The sequence below is a fragment of the Diachasma alloeum genome, unplaced genomic scaffold (genome assembly GCF_001412515.2).
Source record: "Diachasma alloeum isolate Michigan unplaced genomic scaffold, Dall2.0 Dall_scaffold_00338, whole genome shotgun sequence".
NCBI classification, from domain to species: Eukaryota; Metazoa; Arthropoda; class Insecta; order Hymenoptera; family Braconidae; genus Diachasma; species Diachasma alloeum.
Genome location: NW_021680477.1, coordinates 357,636 through 375,885, shown reverse-complemented (window position 1 = coordinate 375,885; position 18,250 = coordinate 357,636). Strand labels below are relative to the sequence as shown.

General features: G+C 36.1%; 1 protein-coding gene and 1 long non-coding RNA gene across 3 annotated transcripts in view; both read right to left on the bottom strand.

The window, feature by feature from the left end:
* The window catches only part of LOC107040555 (DNA-directed RNA polymerases I, II, and III subunit RPABC3), a gene marked incomplete at its 3' end in the record, with an annotated part of 38,405 nt that continues 20,155 nt past the window's right edge, over nt 1-18,250 (bottom strand). For both annotated transcript variants that reach the window (XM_015260680.1, XM_015260681.1), the window contains 2 exon segments: nt 1-419; nt 17,170-17,350. In XM_015260680.1, coding sequence (XP_015116166.1) covers nt 302-419; nt 17,170-17,350 — 299 coding nt within the window.
* On the bottom strand, nt 1,639-3,040 carry LOC107040556. Its single transcript, XR_001461017.1, has 2 exons — nt 2,139-3,040; nt 1,639-1,819 (listed from the first exon to the last, which is right to left on the bottom strand). It is a non-coding gene; the product is annotated as an uncharacterized LOC107040556 (long non-coding RNA).

Sequence of the window (18,250 nt, the reverse complement as noted above, 5' to 3'; positions counted from 1 at the left end):
CCCCCCCCCCCTAACAATTCACAATTACGGAATGGCTAGGAATCATGAAACTTTAATACAAAAACTCATAACCAGGGCAAATCGATGGTGTGGTCATCAACTCTGCATTATTCTTTCGAAATGCAGAGTGCACACTTTGATTCGCCCTTGAAACGCCTCCTCATTTTTTATTATGAGCGGTGCATTCACAATGTCTGAAAAACAGTACACGTTCTGAATTCATGTTTTCAAGCCCAATAGAGCCCGAGCAGATTTCCCCTCCCGTGAAAATGATTTATTCCTCAATTAAAAATAGATGACTTTAAAAGGCTAGTTTCTTCATTAACAGGTACATGTGCTGGTCGATCTCGAATCCATGTAGATTGTTGGCGTCACCTTGCAGCCTCATGAGAAGGCCACCGAAGGACACGTATGCAGATCTGCAATAAGAGAATGAAACATTATTATCCTGTGATTTTGCCGATTCGACAGCACAACCGAGTGTTCAACGACGAATGGAAAGGGAATTGTTAACAATATCAACGTTCGGATAAACTACCTCTTGCCAATGCATCACTCATACATAACAGCATAATCATAATATCGGAATGTATTGTTACTTTTGCCATGAAACTAGTGCAAAGATTGATCTTGATCCTCTTCGATTACACGTACGTGTTGTAATCGGGAAAAAAAGTGGCAATTGGTGAATGCGATGGCATTTTTTTTAGCATCACGAACGTGGTTGTGCTTAATGCGACCGTCGTAAATGCAGTGTCGATAGCGGTCGTGTTTTGGTTGGGAATCACACAACCAGCTAACCACACTGCCAGCACGCCGGTCGCCATTGAGGACCGAATAATCATCACTGTCTTCGAGATTCACAACAGGACGGGCGGCTGTCATCCAGCGTTTTCATTTCGTCTCCATCAGTTGTTCGTTCTCTCATTACAATCGTATAGTTTTTTTTTTGTTTTAAGTCACTGTCAAAACTCGGATAACTTGAGATAAGAAAGACGTTGCTGAGGAGATTTACTCGACTGAAGGACCCAATTGGCATCCCAGTGCAATCTTCTTATTCGTGTATTCTCAAGGTATGCCAGGGCTTTTGGCTTCCGGTTCACCTGCCAAACGGTGAATCTCCCAGTTTGATTGGCGAGCGCTACTCGATTTATTTTTGTCAGTTTCTCCTCCTCGGATGGTATCTCACCGTGAGAAACGGTTCATCAAGTTTTTCTTTGGGGGAGGGGGGAAATTGGATCGAGGATTCAGATAAATGACACAAATTATTCGATACTGAATAGCGATTTTACTCAGACAATACTTGTACTCAAGAGAATGTTGCGATTTATTGTGAAGAATGAAATAACTTGGAGTTGATTGTGATTATGAAATGTTCAAGATTTGAGTGGAAACCTCTGTCGTCAGCCGGAACCCCAAATTTTCCACATCCCGGGGAGAAACAACACAGAATCATCATCTCTGAACAGACTTCCTCTTCTTTTTTATTATTTTTTTTTCATAAAAATCATTCGTCTAAAGTATTTGCAACAGATGATCTACGAGAATTGAGCCAAAAAATGGAAAAAATTCCCGAGAGAACTTCCATGAATAATCAAAAGCACATACACAAAAGCGGGTGAAATGAAATGATAGAGATTGATCACATGAGCTTTATTATTATTACATAATCACAGTAGAACGTTCCATTGCCAACAGCGACTGCATTCCCAGCTGTTCATCCTGTCGACTGATCATCAAGCCGAAGACTAGAATCTTCCTCCATGTGCGAGGGGAACAATGTCAACCTATTTAACGCCTTACAGATACATCCTTAAACCTAGATTAAAAATATGACAAAATAAAAGACAACAATCTAAATGACAATGCCTCGGTCTAAGCATTAAACCGCCAATGAGAGCAATGACAAGAAAAAAAAAACATGGCCTTGAGCAGGTGGAAAGCTTATTCGATGGCGAACAAAAATCGCGAGGAAAGTGATCGGCAAGGTGTCGGGGCAAGGACAATTCCTCCCCTCACAAGTCAGAGCAACGAATGAGGGGAAATGGGAGCAGAAGGATTAAACTCCTGAGGAGCATTGATGTGTCTCAAGTCAGACGCGATTGCAAACGGTGACGATGACAGAAGAGATGTCGTACCAGATAGTGCATTTACAGTATTCAGGGCCCGTGTAAACGCGCATCTGGCACGAGCCCCAACTGCCCCAACATTTCCTATAACATTATTTCTCTCCATTCAATCCCTCTCACTCTCAAATGACAGTGTAATTTAGCTTCCGGCAGTACACTCCCACGGTATAACCTCGTCCTCAATTCATCCTGAATCAAACTAAAATGTTCAAATATTATTTCAACTTCACAATGCGCTATCTACCGTTAAAACCGTCGTGATCACTCAATTTTTCACTGGCCCTGTGCAATGTCAAAGAAACGCGATCAGCTGTTCCATTGAGACGACCAACCGCGGAGTCAGCTGATCGCCGCGTACTGACAACAGCGCTTGTATTTATTGTTTTCGTTGGAATAATTACCCGCGATTTCTCAAAAACAATATCGCAACAGCTCGACATATCGCTACATTAAAAAACGCGAATGAAAATCGCCAACATTTCAACGATTTCGCGAGTTATTGTTGAGCCCTCGGGTGGATTAAAATCCCCTGGACGATCGGACTGTACTAAATAAAATACCGTCTATTCCCACCCAATAATCGTTGACCGCGACTCGGTTGCGCCCAGGGCTCGGTAAAAAGAGAACGAGACACATCCTCGATGCACTAATAATAGCCCGCGTATTGCAGTCTCTCTCGTGTTTCCCTCCTAATACCCCTCCTTAAACAGTCGGTATCTCCTCTCCCCGCGTCATTTATATGCACTATCCCCTCTCGAATGCGTCTACAACCTCGATTAACTCGTTGCCAGTGGATGCTAAAATGGCCGATTTTACTCGTATTTAATCTATCACCGAATAAATATTCACCGATTTTTAAAAACGTTAAACTCAACACATTTCCAGCAGTCTTTCCCTCCCCTCCTCAGCTGTGAATTTACCACTTGTTCCTCACTTATTCCCGGCTATTCCTCGTCGACGTTATCCTTTTTGAAAATTGATCGCATGCTGGTTAAGCATTTGTCTTCTAGTTATTATACAGCTTTGATTTGAATAGAGCCGCGAGCGTCCCAGCAACACGACGGCTGGGTGAATACTAGTTGTTCTAGCAATAGCTAGGAATGAGTTAAAACCGAGAGTTGGTTACGCTCCCGGGGAAGCGTACCCACCAGTCTGTTGGTGGGTGCTAACCCGCGTTATATGTGTTGGTGAAAAAAAAAAAAAAAAAAAAAAAAAAAAAAAAAAAAAAAAAAAAAAAAAAAAAAAAAAAAAAAAAAAAAAAAAAAAAAAAAAAAAAAAAAAAAAAAAAAAAAAAAAAAAAAAAAAAAAAAAAAAAAAAAAAAAAAAAAAAAAAAAAAAAAAAAAAAAAAAAAAAAAAAAAAAAAAAAAAAAAAAAAAAAAAAAAAAAAAAAAAAAAAAAAAAAAAAAAAAAAAAAAAAAAAAAAAAAAAAAAAAAAAAAAAAAAAAAAAAAAAAAAAAAAAAAAAAAAAAAAAAAAAAAAAAAAAAAAAAAAAAAAAAAAAAAAAAAAAAAAAAAAAAAAAAAAAAAAAAAAAAAAAAAAAAAAAAAAAAAAAAAAAAAAAAAAAAAAAAAAAAAAAAAAAAAAAAAAAAAAAAAAAAAAAAAAAAAAAAAAAAAAAAAAAAAAAAAAAAAAAAAAAAAAAAAAAAAAAAAAAAAAAAAAAAAAAAAAAAAAAAAAAAAAAAAAAAAAAAAAAAAAAAAAAAAAAAAAAAAAAAAAAAAAAAAAAAAAAAAAAAAAAAAAAAAAAAAAAAAAAAAAAAAAAAAAAAAAAAAAAAAAAAAAAAAAAAAAAAAAAAAAAAAAAAAAAAAAAAAAAAAAAAAAAAAAAAAAAAAAAAAAAAAAAAAAAAAAAAAAAAAAAAAAAAAAAAAAAAAAAAAAAAAAAAAAAAAAAAAAAAAAAAAAAAAAAAAAAAAAAAAAAAAAAAAAAAAAAAAAAAAAAAAAAAAAAAAAAAAAAAAAAAAAAAAAAAAAAAAAAAAAAAAAAAAAAAAAAAAAAAAAAAAAAAAAAAAAAAAAAAAAAAAAAAAAAAAAAAAAAAAAAAAAAAAAAAAAAAAAAAAAAAAAAAAAAAAAAAAAAAAAAAAAAAAAAAAAAAAAAAAAAAAAAAAAAAAAAAAAAAAACTGTAGGACTCGTGGGGAAGCGTAACGCGACGCACTGCTTGTTAAACTGTGACGATTCGTGCGAGAGACAGAGTTGAAGAAGAAGAACAAGAAGATTATTACACAATCGACGTTTATACGGAGAGACCAGGGCTATGCCAAGTATATTCCGTCGGTTTGTGCTGATGGGCTGACGGGGGCGGTTTCTACGTTAGTTTTTTTTGTATTTTTTCGCCATCACTCTGTGGCTGGGGTGAAGAATTTGGCCTGATGTTGGATTTTTACGGGTTTGGGTTCGTGATTTTTGCGGATTTTTTAATGATAAAACTCATCGGCGAGTGGAGTAAGAACGACTGAGGTACTGGGGAGTTTACATTTCTATATATAATGGCATTCGTGTATAATTGGCGGTGGGATCCACGTGTCGAGGACGAAATTGTGATGGCGTGCCAAAAGGAAATCAAGGGAGATGCAATCGTACTCATTTTTTTCGTCTGACTTGATATTTTTTTTCGGTTGGATTTTTCAACGGGAATGGAGATTTTGTCTGGGATTTTTCGCGACTTTCAGCGCTGGAATTGATGGATTCATCGTGTTTTACGATGATGATTGGCGAGTTTTATCGCGTCCTTGCCCCCGGCGTACGTCAATTCCTCGGGTATGACACAACGTTTGAATGATTAGGGGAAAATATGAGGTGGCAGGGAAAAGGGATTTTCACACCGATGAAATGGGGGTTTTTGGGGGGCGAATTGTTCGACGATTGTTGGATGGGATGGTGTAGTGAACGGTGCACCGGTTTTTTCAATGACGAAAATACATCGCGATGGCCTAACGAGGGGTTGCGTAACAGACCCATCTATGCTTGGCCCGACTAACGATTACGTTCCGACGAGAGGCGTACGAGAATGTGTCCTTGTTTTTCACTCGCAACCGGCCGACTTCGTGGACGACCCGGAAAACTTGCTGATCCAGCCTGTACGCGTGTCGTGTGACTCACTTGAGCTACTTCACGCGCGCAACATCAATTATTGCAGGTTGATGGAGAGGGCTTTGGAATGGGGAACCTTGAATATCGGAGGGAATTGTTTGGGTTTTTTTTTTAGGAGAGGTTTTTCGAGTTTCAGCCGAGTCTCGATTTTTCAGGGCTTCAGAAACTTTTTTATATTATTTCGGGAGGTGAGGTGAATGGTGACAACAGCAAAAAAAAAATTTAGCAATTTGTTTTTGGAAGCTACAGGATTAATCACTTTAATTCGTGTCGAGTGATGAGAGAATTACTGAAATTACTGAAAGTTTCGATTCAGTGAATCGTGGATCAGAGACTTTCGTATTGAATGAATACAGAATTTGTGCAGGAGAGAAGCTTCAGATATCTCGAAAATATAACTCACTTGCTATCAATCGCAATGAGTTTGAAGGAAAGCTTTGGAATGGGGAACTTTGAATATCGGCGAAAATTGTTTGGGTTTTTTTTTTAGGAGAGGCTTTTCGAGTTTCAGCCGAGTCTCGATTTTTCAGGGCTTCAGAAAATTTTTTATACTATTTTGGGAGGTGAGGTGAATGGTGACAACAGCAAAAAAAAAATTTAGCAATTTTTTTTTGGAAGCTACAGGATTAATCACTTTAATTCGTGTCGAGTGATGAGAGAATTACTGAAATTACTGAAAGTTTCGATTCAGTGAATCGTGGATCAGAGACTCTCGTATTGAATACAGAATTTGTGCAGGAGAGAAGCTTCAGATATCTCGAAAATATAACTCACTTGCTATCAATCGCAATGAGTTTGAAGGAAAGCTTTGGAATGGGGAACTTTGAATATCGGCGAAAATTGTTTGGGTTTTTTTTTTAGGAGAGGCTTTTCGAGTTTCAGCCGAGTCTCGATTTTTCAGGGCTTCAGAAAATTTTTTATACTATTTTGGGAGGTGAGGTGAATGGTGACAACAGCAAAAAAAAAATTTAGCAATTTTTTTTTGGAAGCTACAGGATTAATCACTTTAATTCGTGTCGAGTGATGAGAGAATTACTGAAATTACTGAAAGTTTCGATTCAGTGAATCGTGGATCAGAGACTTTCGTATTGAATGAATACAGAATTTGTGCAGGAGAGAAGCTTCAGATATTTCGAAAATATAACTCACTTGCTATCAATCGCAATGAGTTTGAAGGAAAGCAATAACATATTTTCCTTCTTTCAAGCTCAAGTTTTCTCTTCAGAAATATTATCTAATTTCCAGAACAAATTTTTTTTTCATTAGTATCATCTTCCTTTTGCCCCCTGAAACGGTCCATGAATTATTTTTATTGAGATGTTGCTCTCTTGTATCACATATTATACACTTGACCAATTTGAAATAAATAATATCTTACGGTGAATATCAATTATTTCTTCTTGAGATACATTTCCTTGAATCAAATAAAGCAGTCCTCGGCGTCGAATCAGATGTATTCACCACAAAAATGGAAAATTTCTATTTTCTTTAACCTAATATAATCTCTAGTCGACAAATTTTCCGCTTTCATGAATTGATCAAAAATTCGTACTCAGGAGATGATTACATTGAGGAATGAATTGAATGTTGTTTTCCCGAATGAAGCCGATGTTTAAATTGAGCTTTCCGTACATCACATCGAACGAAATTTGTGATATCCAAGTTTGTGTTGAATTGCCGTAATCTGTGATTCTGTTATTGTAAACTAATGCGATTTTTTTAGTCCAGAAATATAAACTTCTTTCAACTCAACGACATCTTACTACAATCTCAAAGCTTTTTCCGCGTAACAATATTCATCCTGATTCGACATACGAAATGCTCACTTCAATTATAATTTACTTGGAACAACGTACGATCGTGTTGATTGCGATAACAACTATTTAGTCATGAGAATAATTTTGATTTTTGAGTAAGCCAACGAATTTCTGGAGTTGGCAAACTTTCGGCTAGAAAGAAATCAAATACTCTCATTATTGCGACAGACAAAAGGAACTTCAATTCTAGAGAAGTTCGATTTCTCCCAATCAAATGTATCTCAAGAAGAGATAACTGGTATTCACTATGAACTCATGTTTATTTGAAAATTAACAACCAAATGATAGTTGGTTCAAATGAAATTCTCTGAATAAAATTAATGTTTCGTTTTTAAACGATGAAAAACCGTCCGCAAATCGCCATCACCCGAGTTATTTTATTCCGTTCAAGTTTAATTTAAACTTTTGGATCAGGAGTGCTTCTGACAAGACAAATTTCCTCATCCTCATCACTGCCAACACTCGCAAAACCGAGGATGATTTTTCCATTGCAAATAGGGGGGGCCCCTGTTGCTCGTCAAAGAATGTCGATTATAGCCGGCCCTGGGTACGACTATCGACAAATTGCGTAATCAATTTCCTAGTGGCCTGCTCTCACAGTTATGCATGTGCATACGTGTCAGAGTGCTTTTCACGATCATCGAGAATATGTACAATGTGTGACGTGAACGTATGACGTGTATTAAGCATTTATTATTCCGTAAGCAATGGAGAAACGGAGGAAAAAAATTACTTTAAATGTAAAGGGATCAAGTGAACACAGAGTGAGAGAAAAAAATACTTTTGTCTGATAAGTATGCGTTCCACGAGAGGAGTATCTTGCGGAGGAAAATGGAAAAAGCCCAATTTTATAAAATAAATGCAGAATATTCCGTGACCTTGACATCTCTCTTCAGCGCATGAAAAACCGTCAGTCTGCAATCTTCGATATCTCCCGATCAGATGATGCGATTTGAACTAGTCAAGTCTCATTTTAAACCCCAAAAAAAATCTTTAGAATGAAAAAAAAATTGGGATTTTTCACTCTGCCGTTATCAAATAACTGAAGATTGAAAACGGCGTTTGATTTTGTCACAAGTGCAGAAGCATTTTTTTTTTTCAAATGCGTATGATGCAGGATCACATGAAGCGAGGCGAAAATAAATATTTTTACCATGAACAACATGAACAGACAACAGTGGTAATTAAAGTTCCGAAACTCTTCAGACTTGTCGCCACGTAAGCGCAAGCCAATGTCAGGGCTGTTCGAGGGCGAAAGTTTCCACAATTAGACGTAAAACTAAAATAAATTCAGGTCGAACAATGATTTTTTCGTAAATGCCGTGAACATTAGGTATTATTCTTCACGGGAGAATTAAATCTAGAATAATCATGACGTATCTAGTGGTGAGATTGTATTTTTGAACTTTTGTTTAAAATATTGTAATTTTCACGAGAATTATAACATTTTGCACTGCAATTTTGTTAAAAGAAATTACTAAAATTCGAGGGTTTTTTAAATAGATTGTTCTCTCGAGGGCAAAGATTTCCTCGTTTCGACGTAAAATAAAAATGAATTTAGGTCAAACAAGAATCTATGCGTAAATTCACTGAACATTAGATCGATTATTCTTCACGAGAATTAAATCCAGAATAATCACAGCATTTATAATGATAAGATTGTATTGTTGAGGAACTTTTACTAGCAATACTGTAATTTTTAGAAGAATCATAACATTTTGTACTGCAATTTTGTGAAAAATTATTCTCAGAGCGATATCCTACAAAATTATTAAAATTCAAGATTTTTTATGCAACACATTGTACTCTCGCACTGGAATATTTGATGGAGTGGAACAGATTGACTCGAGGGAATTTAACCAACTCGATGAGAATTATGACATTTTGCACTGCAATTTCATGAAAAATTGTCGACAGATTTTTCTCAACAGATTTCAACAGATTTTTCTCTCAACCGCGAAAGCCTCTACATTTAGACATAGAACAAGAATAAATTCAGCCAATCCAACGACTTATGCATAAATTCCTCGAACAGTAGATCAATTATCCCTCACGAGAGAGTGAAATCCTAAACATTCTAAAAATTTCCAAACAAAAATGTTAAATAAAAAGAAATTGCGTTATTACCACTGGCCCAACAGGATTACTACCGACGTGGGATTTTCGTTGTCAATCCAGGATAACAACGCGCCCGCCATCATGACTCTCCCCGTGACGTCAATGAAAGCCTCTCGCTTCCTCCCGCTCTCCCGGGTGCACTTTTCGCGCAAACTCATTTAAACCTCAATCCCATGCACTCTGAATTTTTAACCCTTAATGTCATTCAATGATTCTTGAGAGATGAAAGCACTCCGAAACTCCCGTGCTCTCCGTACCGTAACTTCGATAAAAAAAAAAACCTGCGGCTTTCGTTGAAAAATTTTCAATTAATTTCGCTTGTTTGAGGAATTTTAAAAATATCTGGCGATGAAAGTCCAGATTTTTCCGGGAGATAAAGCCCTGTACTGCGTGTCATTGCAATCGCGTCTGGATATTGCACTAATGCACGAGTGAATAGGACGGCAACAGGATGGAAAAGTGGTGGGGGCACGGTAGGACGAAAGGAGAAAAGGGTGACGGACACACTCGGGCGCTGTACTTCGGGCAACAGGATGACCTAGTTTTCAGGAAGCTAGAGGTCTTCGGGTATCCTAGTTTTCCCTCTCCCCCTCGTGCCACGCCTGACCTTTCCCCGGAGTCTACAATGGGGGGGGCACAATGTTGCCGTGGATCCCCGGTTTCCCCTGCGGGGGTTTTAGCACCCCCGGGGGGAGGGGGGGGGCGGGGGGCGCTGGGCTCCCAGTCGGCCAGGTGAGCGCGGTGAAACGGTGAGATAACTGGGTCATGCCCAGAGGAATTTTCGGGAGGCGAGCAAGGTCGAATTCGTCGTGAGGGGTGCGGAGGGCTCGGGTTTTTCGGGGGTTACGGGGGTGGAGAGGATTAATAGGGGATTAGCCATGATTTTTTCGGGTATCAAGGGACAGTCCTGTGTCTTGGGTGGGCAGGAATTTTTAACGCTACTGTGAATAATGAATTGAGTAATGAAAGTTATAGTGCACTGGTGGAAATTGAAGATTTATGGACGACAAAATTTCATTAAAAAATAGGGGAAAATTGGATTGAATTTCGTTTGAAAATTTCATTAGTTTTTCGGTTTTGCCTACTTTATTTTTCGTCACTTTTCATTGAGAAAATTCCATAAAATAAATTGGAAAGGATGGGATGAGTGGGTTGTGCCCAGAGGAATTTTCGGGAGGCGAGCAAGGTCGAATTCGTCGTGAGGGGTGCGGAGGGCTCGGGTTTTTCGGGGGTTAGGGGGGTGGAGAGGATTAATAGGGGATTAGCCATGATTTTTTCGGGTATCAAGGGACAGTCCTGTGTCTTGGGTGGGCAGGAATTTTTAACGCTACTGTGAATAATGAATTGAGTAATGAAAGTTATAGTGCACTGGTGGAAATTGAAGATTTATGGACGACAAAATTTCATTAAAAAATAGGGGAAAATTGGATTGAATTTCGTTTGAAAATTTCATTAGTTTTTCGGTTTTGCCTACTTTATTTTTTGTCACTTTTCGTTGACAAAATTCTACAAAATAAATTGGAAACGGTGGGATGAGTGGGTTGTGCCCAGAGGAATTTTCGGGAGGCGAGCAAGGTCGAATTCGTCGTGAGGGGTGCGGAGGGCTCGGGTTTTTCGGGGGTTAGGGGGGTGGAGAGGATTAATAGGGGATTAGCCATGATTTTTTCGGGTATCAAGGGACAGTCCTGTGTCTTGGGTGGGCAGGAATTTTTAACGCTACTGTGAATAATGAATTGAGTAATGAAAGTTATAGTGCACTGGTGGAAATTGAAGATTTATGGACGACAAAATTTCATTAAAAAATAGGGGAAAATTGGATTGAATTTCGTTTGAAAATTTCATTAGTTTTTCGGTTTTGCCTACTTTATTTTTCGTCACTTTTCATTGACAAAATTCTACAAAATAAATTGGAAACGGTGAGATGAGTGGGTCATGCCCAGAAGAATTTTCGATGTGGATTTTTTCGGGGGTTATGGGTGTGGAGAGGATTAATCTGGTGGATTAACCATGAATTTTTCAGGAATTAAAGTAGTATAAACATAACTTAAATTTTGAAGATGAAAATCGGGAGAAAATTGTAAATGAGGTATTCCATGCCGAACGAGTCAACGGCTACGATTGGGGGGCTAGAAAAAATATCTCGCAATTTTTTTCAGATTTTTTTCGACAGCCCATTTTTGAGATATAATTTTTTCTGAGTTTTTTTCGTTTTTTTTCACTAACTTGGGTTTTATTCAGCCGATTTTAATTTATGACGGCTCAAAATTTTCTATTTTCTACCATCTATAAGTTTCTAGAGAATTTGAAATGTCATTAGGACACTATTCATTAAAATTTCTGCCAGTCATTGTTTTTTCAAGAATTTTCACGAAAAATTTGGAGAAAAATGAAATTAATCTCATAAAAATTACAATATTTTCAATAAAAGTTAATGAGTTAAGTCACTAAAAATTTTGTCATTTTTAGTAACTAAATCTAATGGAATTTTCTAGAAAATCCGCTAGAGTTCTTCTGGAATATTTTTGTCATATGGTAGCTCCACTGAAATTTCAAGGATTTTCGTCATTAAAAATTGACAGTTTGATGAAAAATTAATGAAAACGGTGAATTGTCATTAATTATTATTCATGAAATTATTCTTAATTTATTAAATTGCAAATTAATAAACCAATAATTAAATAATTATAATTCAATTTCTGAAATTATCATTTAATTTATAAATAATAACTTAATAAAAATTAAATTATTATTTCATGAAATTATTGAAGACCAGGAAAAATAACGATATTTTCATAAAAGTTTGGCAAAATATTGTTATTGTCACTGAATTATTATTGCATTTTGCATTGCAATTACATCCAGAATTGCAGGAAAAACAAACCTGCACGATTACTAAAATTCAAGAACGATTTTCAACAGATTTTCATCTCCACATGTGTTTCTAGAGAATGGAAAACGTTATTAGAACACTGATGGAGGATTCCACCTCGAATTTTGAGTGAAAACCCCCGACTCAGTTGAATTTCTCCCCAATCCACCGATACGCCTGACCAAACCAAGCCACTACTACTTCTCCAGTCCCCACTCACCCCTCGATCGCAAAATCCCCTGCAGTGGGAGCATTCCCATAAATTCATCAGCCTCAGTTTCATGGAAGCCCAGTCATTTCCAAATGACCCCGCAGTTCCCTCGGCATGGTGATGTGTGTACGATCCGAATGGAATGGTGATGAATAAAAATGAGTGATTAGATGAGCGGTTGAAGAGCGTTTAATAATAAAATGATTACAGTCATTGATACGAAACATGATATGAAATAATTTATGAAAACAGTATTATATTGTGCATTATTTATGAAAATAGTACTAAGTAGGTGATTACGATTACTCCACTCGATGGCACACTGCACTGTTGGAAAATTAATCTCAAAATTTCAAGCAACAAAATTCAAATACTTTTAATTGATACGAAATTTGCACACATCTTGTTATTAACAAATCGGTTAATTTTTCGACTATTCAAAAGAACTATTATTTTGCAAAAATATGAAAATTGTGGCAATTAGCGATCCCAATTTAGTCAGAAATAAATTGAATGTAATCTTCTATTTTTCCAATGAGTTTTAAAATTCAATCAATCATCGAAATGCCAATAATTACTCTAATTTTTTTTCAATATTCAGAGTAAATAAAAAATTAAATTGAATTCAACTAATATTATTGAATAATAATAATAATAAATAAATAAATGACGACATGACTCAGTAAGAATTTCAGATTCTTCGATAAAAAAATTTTCTGGAATATTCAATGTAATTAAAATATTGAAAAATTACGGAAATTGTGGCAATTATTGATTTCAATCTATTAGAAACAAATTGAATGTAATCTTCAATTTTTCCAATGAGTTTGAAAATTCAATCTATAATTAAAATACCAATAATTGTACAACTCGAAATCTCGCTTTTTTTTCAATCTTCAAGATGAGTAAAAAATATAATTCAATTCAACTATTCAATAAGAAATAAAATAGTTTCATTCCATTATTAGAAATTATCATTACTCATTACACATTATTTGAAATTTTATTTGATATGAAAACATAATTTATTGGAGCGTTCCTATGAGTATTTTCCTATGAATTGTGTAAACGTAAAACTGTAACAGTGGCATCAAGGAAATAAAGTATTTTGTTCTGTTCTGTTACTTGAATTTGAGAAAATTTCCAACAGTGTGACGACTGATCTACCATTAACGGCGTTTCTCAACTGCTAAAATTGAATGCGACTCAACGAATATTCGTTGATATTTAGTAAAGACGCCTTCGACGCAGTAAAATTGTCAACTTCTTCCGAATAATAGTGTCCTCCCAGGTCCAGGCTCCGACGAAATTCTGAAAACACTACTGCATTCTCTCGACAAGAACTAAAAGAATTCCGCAAAAGACTCGTTTCAAGGATCTGCGCTATCAGTGCACAAATAATGGCCAGAGAGCCATCATTCCATCACATCAGCATCTCAATTCCAGTTCCATCGTCATAGCGGTGACGCCCCGTGCAGAATTCATCGCGATGTCCAATCAGACGTCAGTCGTATGATCATTTTTTTTTTTTCCCCAGCAATAGTTATAGTTGATTAGTCCGCCGGTACGGACGGACAAACGTCGACAACGCCCTCAGAAAACTGAGATACCACCAGCTGTGTTCACTCGCTTCATTATCAACAGAGTGAACCCAGAGTGGATCCCTGTTCTACGAGGGCTAACACCTGAATTCTCTTCATCCTTCGTCGGTTCGGCTCCTCGTTTCCTCCTAAAATCCAGTTCTCATCGATTTTTTCATGAGGATCTTCTGTGCGTCACTATTCATGTGCCTTGAGTAATTCACGACAATTTTCTGGCTCTTGGTAAATTCACAATCATCGAACGATTTTAATTTGATTTCTATCCTGAGGCTGTCATCGATTTTTTAATCGGTATAAAATCCATTTCGGATTGATACGGTTCGCCTCGCCAAATAATGCGATAATTTTGGACATTGTGGGATTTATTACGATGATTTTTCAGCGTCAGTTCCACGCACCGAACATAAAACTCGATTCAACCGGGAGTCGGTAATAAAGGAGACATTAAGGGGGGACACTACGGAAATTTGAATGTCTTGCTATAAAAGAATTGACTCCGTGAGATTTTTGAGGCATGTGTAGTCACTAGAAAATTTATTCAGGAAAAAAACGATTTTGCTCTTTGAAAATCTACAAAGGGTCTGCAGATGATCGGATCGTCTTCAAAATGATTCATAATGTTCAGGAAGTTTTAATCGTATGATTTTCATTTAGATTTTAGATCCCCCGCAAATCTGGAAAAACAAATTGAATCAGAGCAAGTTGACTAATTCAATTTTTTCGTATTGTGTCATTTTTCCGATTTCCGGGTGATCTAAAATGGAAAAATCATCAGATTCAACTTTTCCGTCTGCAGTTTTGTTTATTCCAGTGTTCTGAACAATTTAATTCATCGATTAGTTTTTTTTAACTTTCGCATTTTTTTGAAAATCGGTTGTCCCACGATAACTAAAAAAAATTTTCTGAATTGATTGAATAATGGCTTGAAAAATTTGTTTGGATGTCCTTTTGACCAAGTTCAAAGATGAAGGCGATAGCAATAATCGTTATTTTGATTTATTTGAAAATTTGCAAAAATTTTGTATTTTTTGAAAATCAGAATTCCGGGGATATCTTTGAATATCATGCTTCAAATGAATTTAATCATAGCTTAAAATGTTTGTTTTAATGCCATTAAGTCGAAGTTAAAAGATTATTACGATAGCTATATTGGTTGATTTGATTTTCATGATGATTGTTGAAAATTTCGAATTTTTCATGAATTTCCCTGAAAGTGAGCTTTCTGATGGTTTCTTCAAATGTGATATTTTAAATTCATTCAAGTATGTGTAAAGAAAATTTTTCTATTAACATTTTATCGAAGGGCTGAGGGGAGAGATAGAACCGTAAAAAAGACAATCGGTTGTATAGAAGAAAGGGATAATAAGAATAATAATGATGATAACATTCAACAAACTTGAAAATCTGACAAAATTAGTTGAAAAGAAATCTTATTCAATTTAATAAAACGAAATAAACAACGAATTATACGTGATAGAAGGAAATTATGTGCAAAATAACCATTCGAAAGCATATTGCTAATTTATTAGCAAAAATAACTATACCGTATGCAATACACGAGCAATTTCCCACTTGTTTTAAACACAAATTTTTTTAGTGACTACACATGTGATAAATATTTCACGGAGGCCATTTTTTTATTGCAGGACTTTCAAATTACAGTAGTGTCCTCCCCCGCATGTTCCACGACAATTTCAAACAGTCTCTTCTCTCGCCCCGCACACCCGATACCTCCTCCACGTAGAATGACAATCAATCGTAGTTTATGACGAACAGGGGCACGAGAATGCGCATGAACCGGGGGTTTTAGTCCCCCGAAAGGCAGATGTATTCCTCCAATTTTCACTGAACCGAAAATTAAATTCCTCCCTCGAATTATTCGATTTACCGTTCGACTCCTTTTGAACGAGTCGCATACGCCTGGAATGGATTAATGGCAATTCCAGGACGAAAAAGAACGTTTTCGCAATTACTTCTGATAATTGCAGAGTGATTCGCATAAAAATCCATATTGAGTATTGATTCCGTCTTTCGTGACATACATTCGTTATGTGGGAGAGAAAAAAAAACTAACATCGTCGAGGATGCTTCCAGTAATGCATTGGAAGAGACCGTGATAAATTGGACTGCAGCGGGGCCTGAGAACCTTATCCGAAACGTTGATACAGGGAGAGAGAAAAATACGAGAAATTAATGGTTGAGTGGATTGAAGTGTTCGAAATCGTTGATTCGTTTTGAGGAAACTAGTTAATTTGGTAGTCTGGGAGCTGCTTTTTTAGAGGAAATAATGTATGAACTCGTGTGGATCGACGTACTATATCTTTTATTGAAAATCTATAGTTGTGAATTATTTTGAACAGCCCATTAATTTTTCTCTCTATTTGTCATTTGATGGATTGTTTTAGGGGAGTGAAAATGCTTTAATTTTTTTTTTCGGTTTCTGTTTTTTTTCTCTCGATTCGACATGTTCTAGAAGAAATATCTGTCCCAAGAGTCAGTAGTAAGCATTTCATCCATTTAAGGATGTCCACGTACTTTGGCTTTTTCTTTCTCTAGTTAAATGCTTTTTTACTTTTGCAGTCGAACATCAGAGCTTTCATTTGAGCCCCGTTTGACCCCAAGTTTCCGGACGAAATTACGAGCATTTTCTACAAACAATTTTAGCAGAAATCGATTTTATGCCTAAAAAAATTAGGTTTTCAAAAGTTTAAACAATTTCAATTATTTATTCAGAAACAACGAAGGTTAAAAAAAATCACAATTCTGTGAAAAATGATATTTGAATAACATGGAATATTCACGATTTAAAAAAAAAAATTTCACATAATTTAACTGACAAGTTTGATGATTGAAAATCGTTGAATCTATAGTGTGGTCTGTACCAAACTGTTAAAAACACTTGGATATCCATAATGGTGATTAATTAAATTTGGGTTTATAAAGTTATGAGTCGATAGCCAAGAGTGTAAAGACTCAGACTGGAAACCTAAGGGTCGTGGGTTCAAATCCCACCTCCGGCTTTCATTTTTTTTTTCATTCCCTCAAATTCATATTCTTCATACATTTCGTCCAGGAATGCGAAACAAAATAACTCCATCTCATCCATTTTTTGCATTTCTTCATATTCATATTCTCCTTATATTTCGTGCAAAAATCTCGATCTCATCAATTATTCATAAATTTAATTTCTCATCCATCTGAAAATATTCAATTTTTTTTCCTCCATCTCCTTCTTGCTACGTTCCAGTCATTTTCGCATAAATTTATCGTATTTTTCTCTCCCGTACGGGGATGTCAGAGCAATTGATCAACAAAAAAACTGATGTATATTTACTCACAGCCTTGTGCTTGGTTCGTTGCTTGCCTCGTCTCCCTCAATGCGATACACCTTTCCAGACATGACATATTCAAAACTGTCAGCACGTGAGCCACCCTCTTGCTCAATCGCAGTCCAATCTCCGCCATCTGGGTAGCCGTCCTCCCTCAAGGTGGTCGCAAGGACCAGACGAAATTTGTCACCTGAAAATAGAGAGAAAAAAAACAAAAAACAATTGTTAGCAAGAATTCCCAATGAAACTTATCTATCTTCTTATACCATGTCTCTTAATTTTCCGATTCTCCGCGCTGGAAACCAGCCAGTGTCGGTATTTGTAAGAGATAACAACACTCCGGATTTCAAGAATAATAATTAAAATATTTTTATGCCGCAATCAACGATAACAATGATAATTTCCCGTTTCGTGTGAGAATTTTATTTTATTTTTCGATTTTTTTCTTCGCAAATTAGGCAATTGATTTTAAAAAAATTAGAATTACTTTGGCAGTTTCACGAAAGACAAATTAATTGATTTGTCATGACAGAAAGATTAATTTACAGAATTTCAAATAAAGATAGAAGTGATTAAAAATTACCGGACAAATGAAAAATGTTATGATCCCAACGTTTTCTTCCTCTTCTCGACCCGAAAACAAGGAAAACCCAAAAATACCAAAAACTGAAAACCAATTCCTCTCAACAAGGAAACCGCCTCTCCGCTAGCTGGCTCTAAATCCGCCGACCAGCATGTACATTCCAATTTCCGAAATCATGACGCAACGGCCTATAATTAACCCCCGAAATTTCGCATTAAAATAATTCCCATGACTTTGCGAAATCGGAAATGCCGATCGCAGCCCCGAAAACGCATCAATCCCCCATTTATAACAATTACCCGCATTTTCCTCGTCCACATCATGACTAATTGTCCCCAAAGATCGCGATCCCCCGCCGGTTGCCTCCGCAATTCTCCGATTCCCCACGAATTACGCAGTTGGCCCTGTCGACCCAAAATGGCGGCCCCTTTCTGATTGAGTTACACGGAAAATCAGTCATCTGATTTCATTATTCCCCGCTCACATCCCGAGAGACCCCCCCCCCCC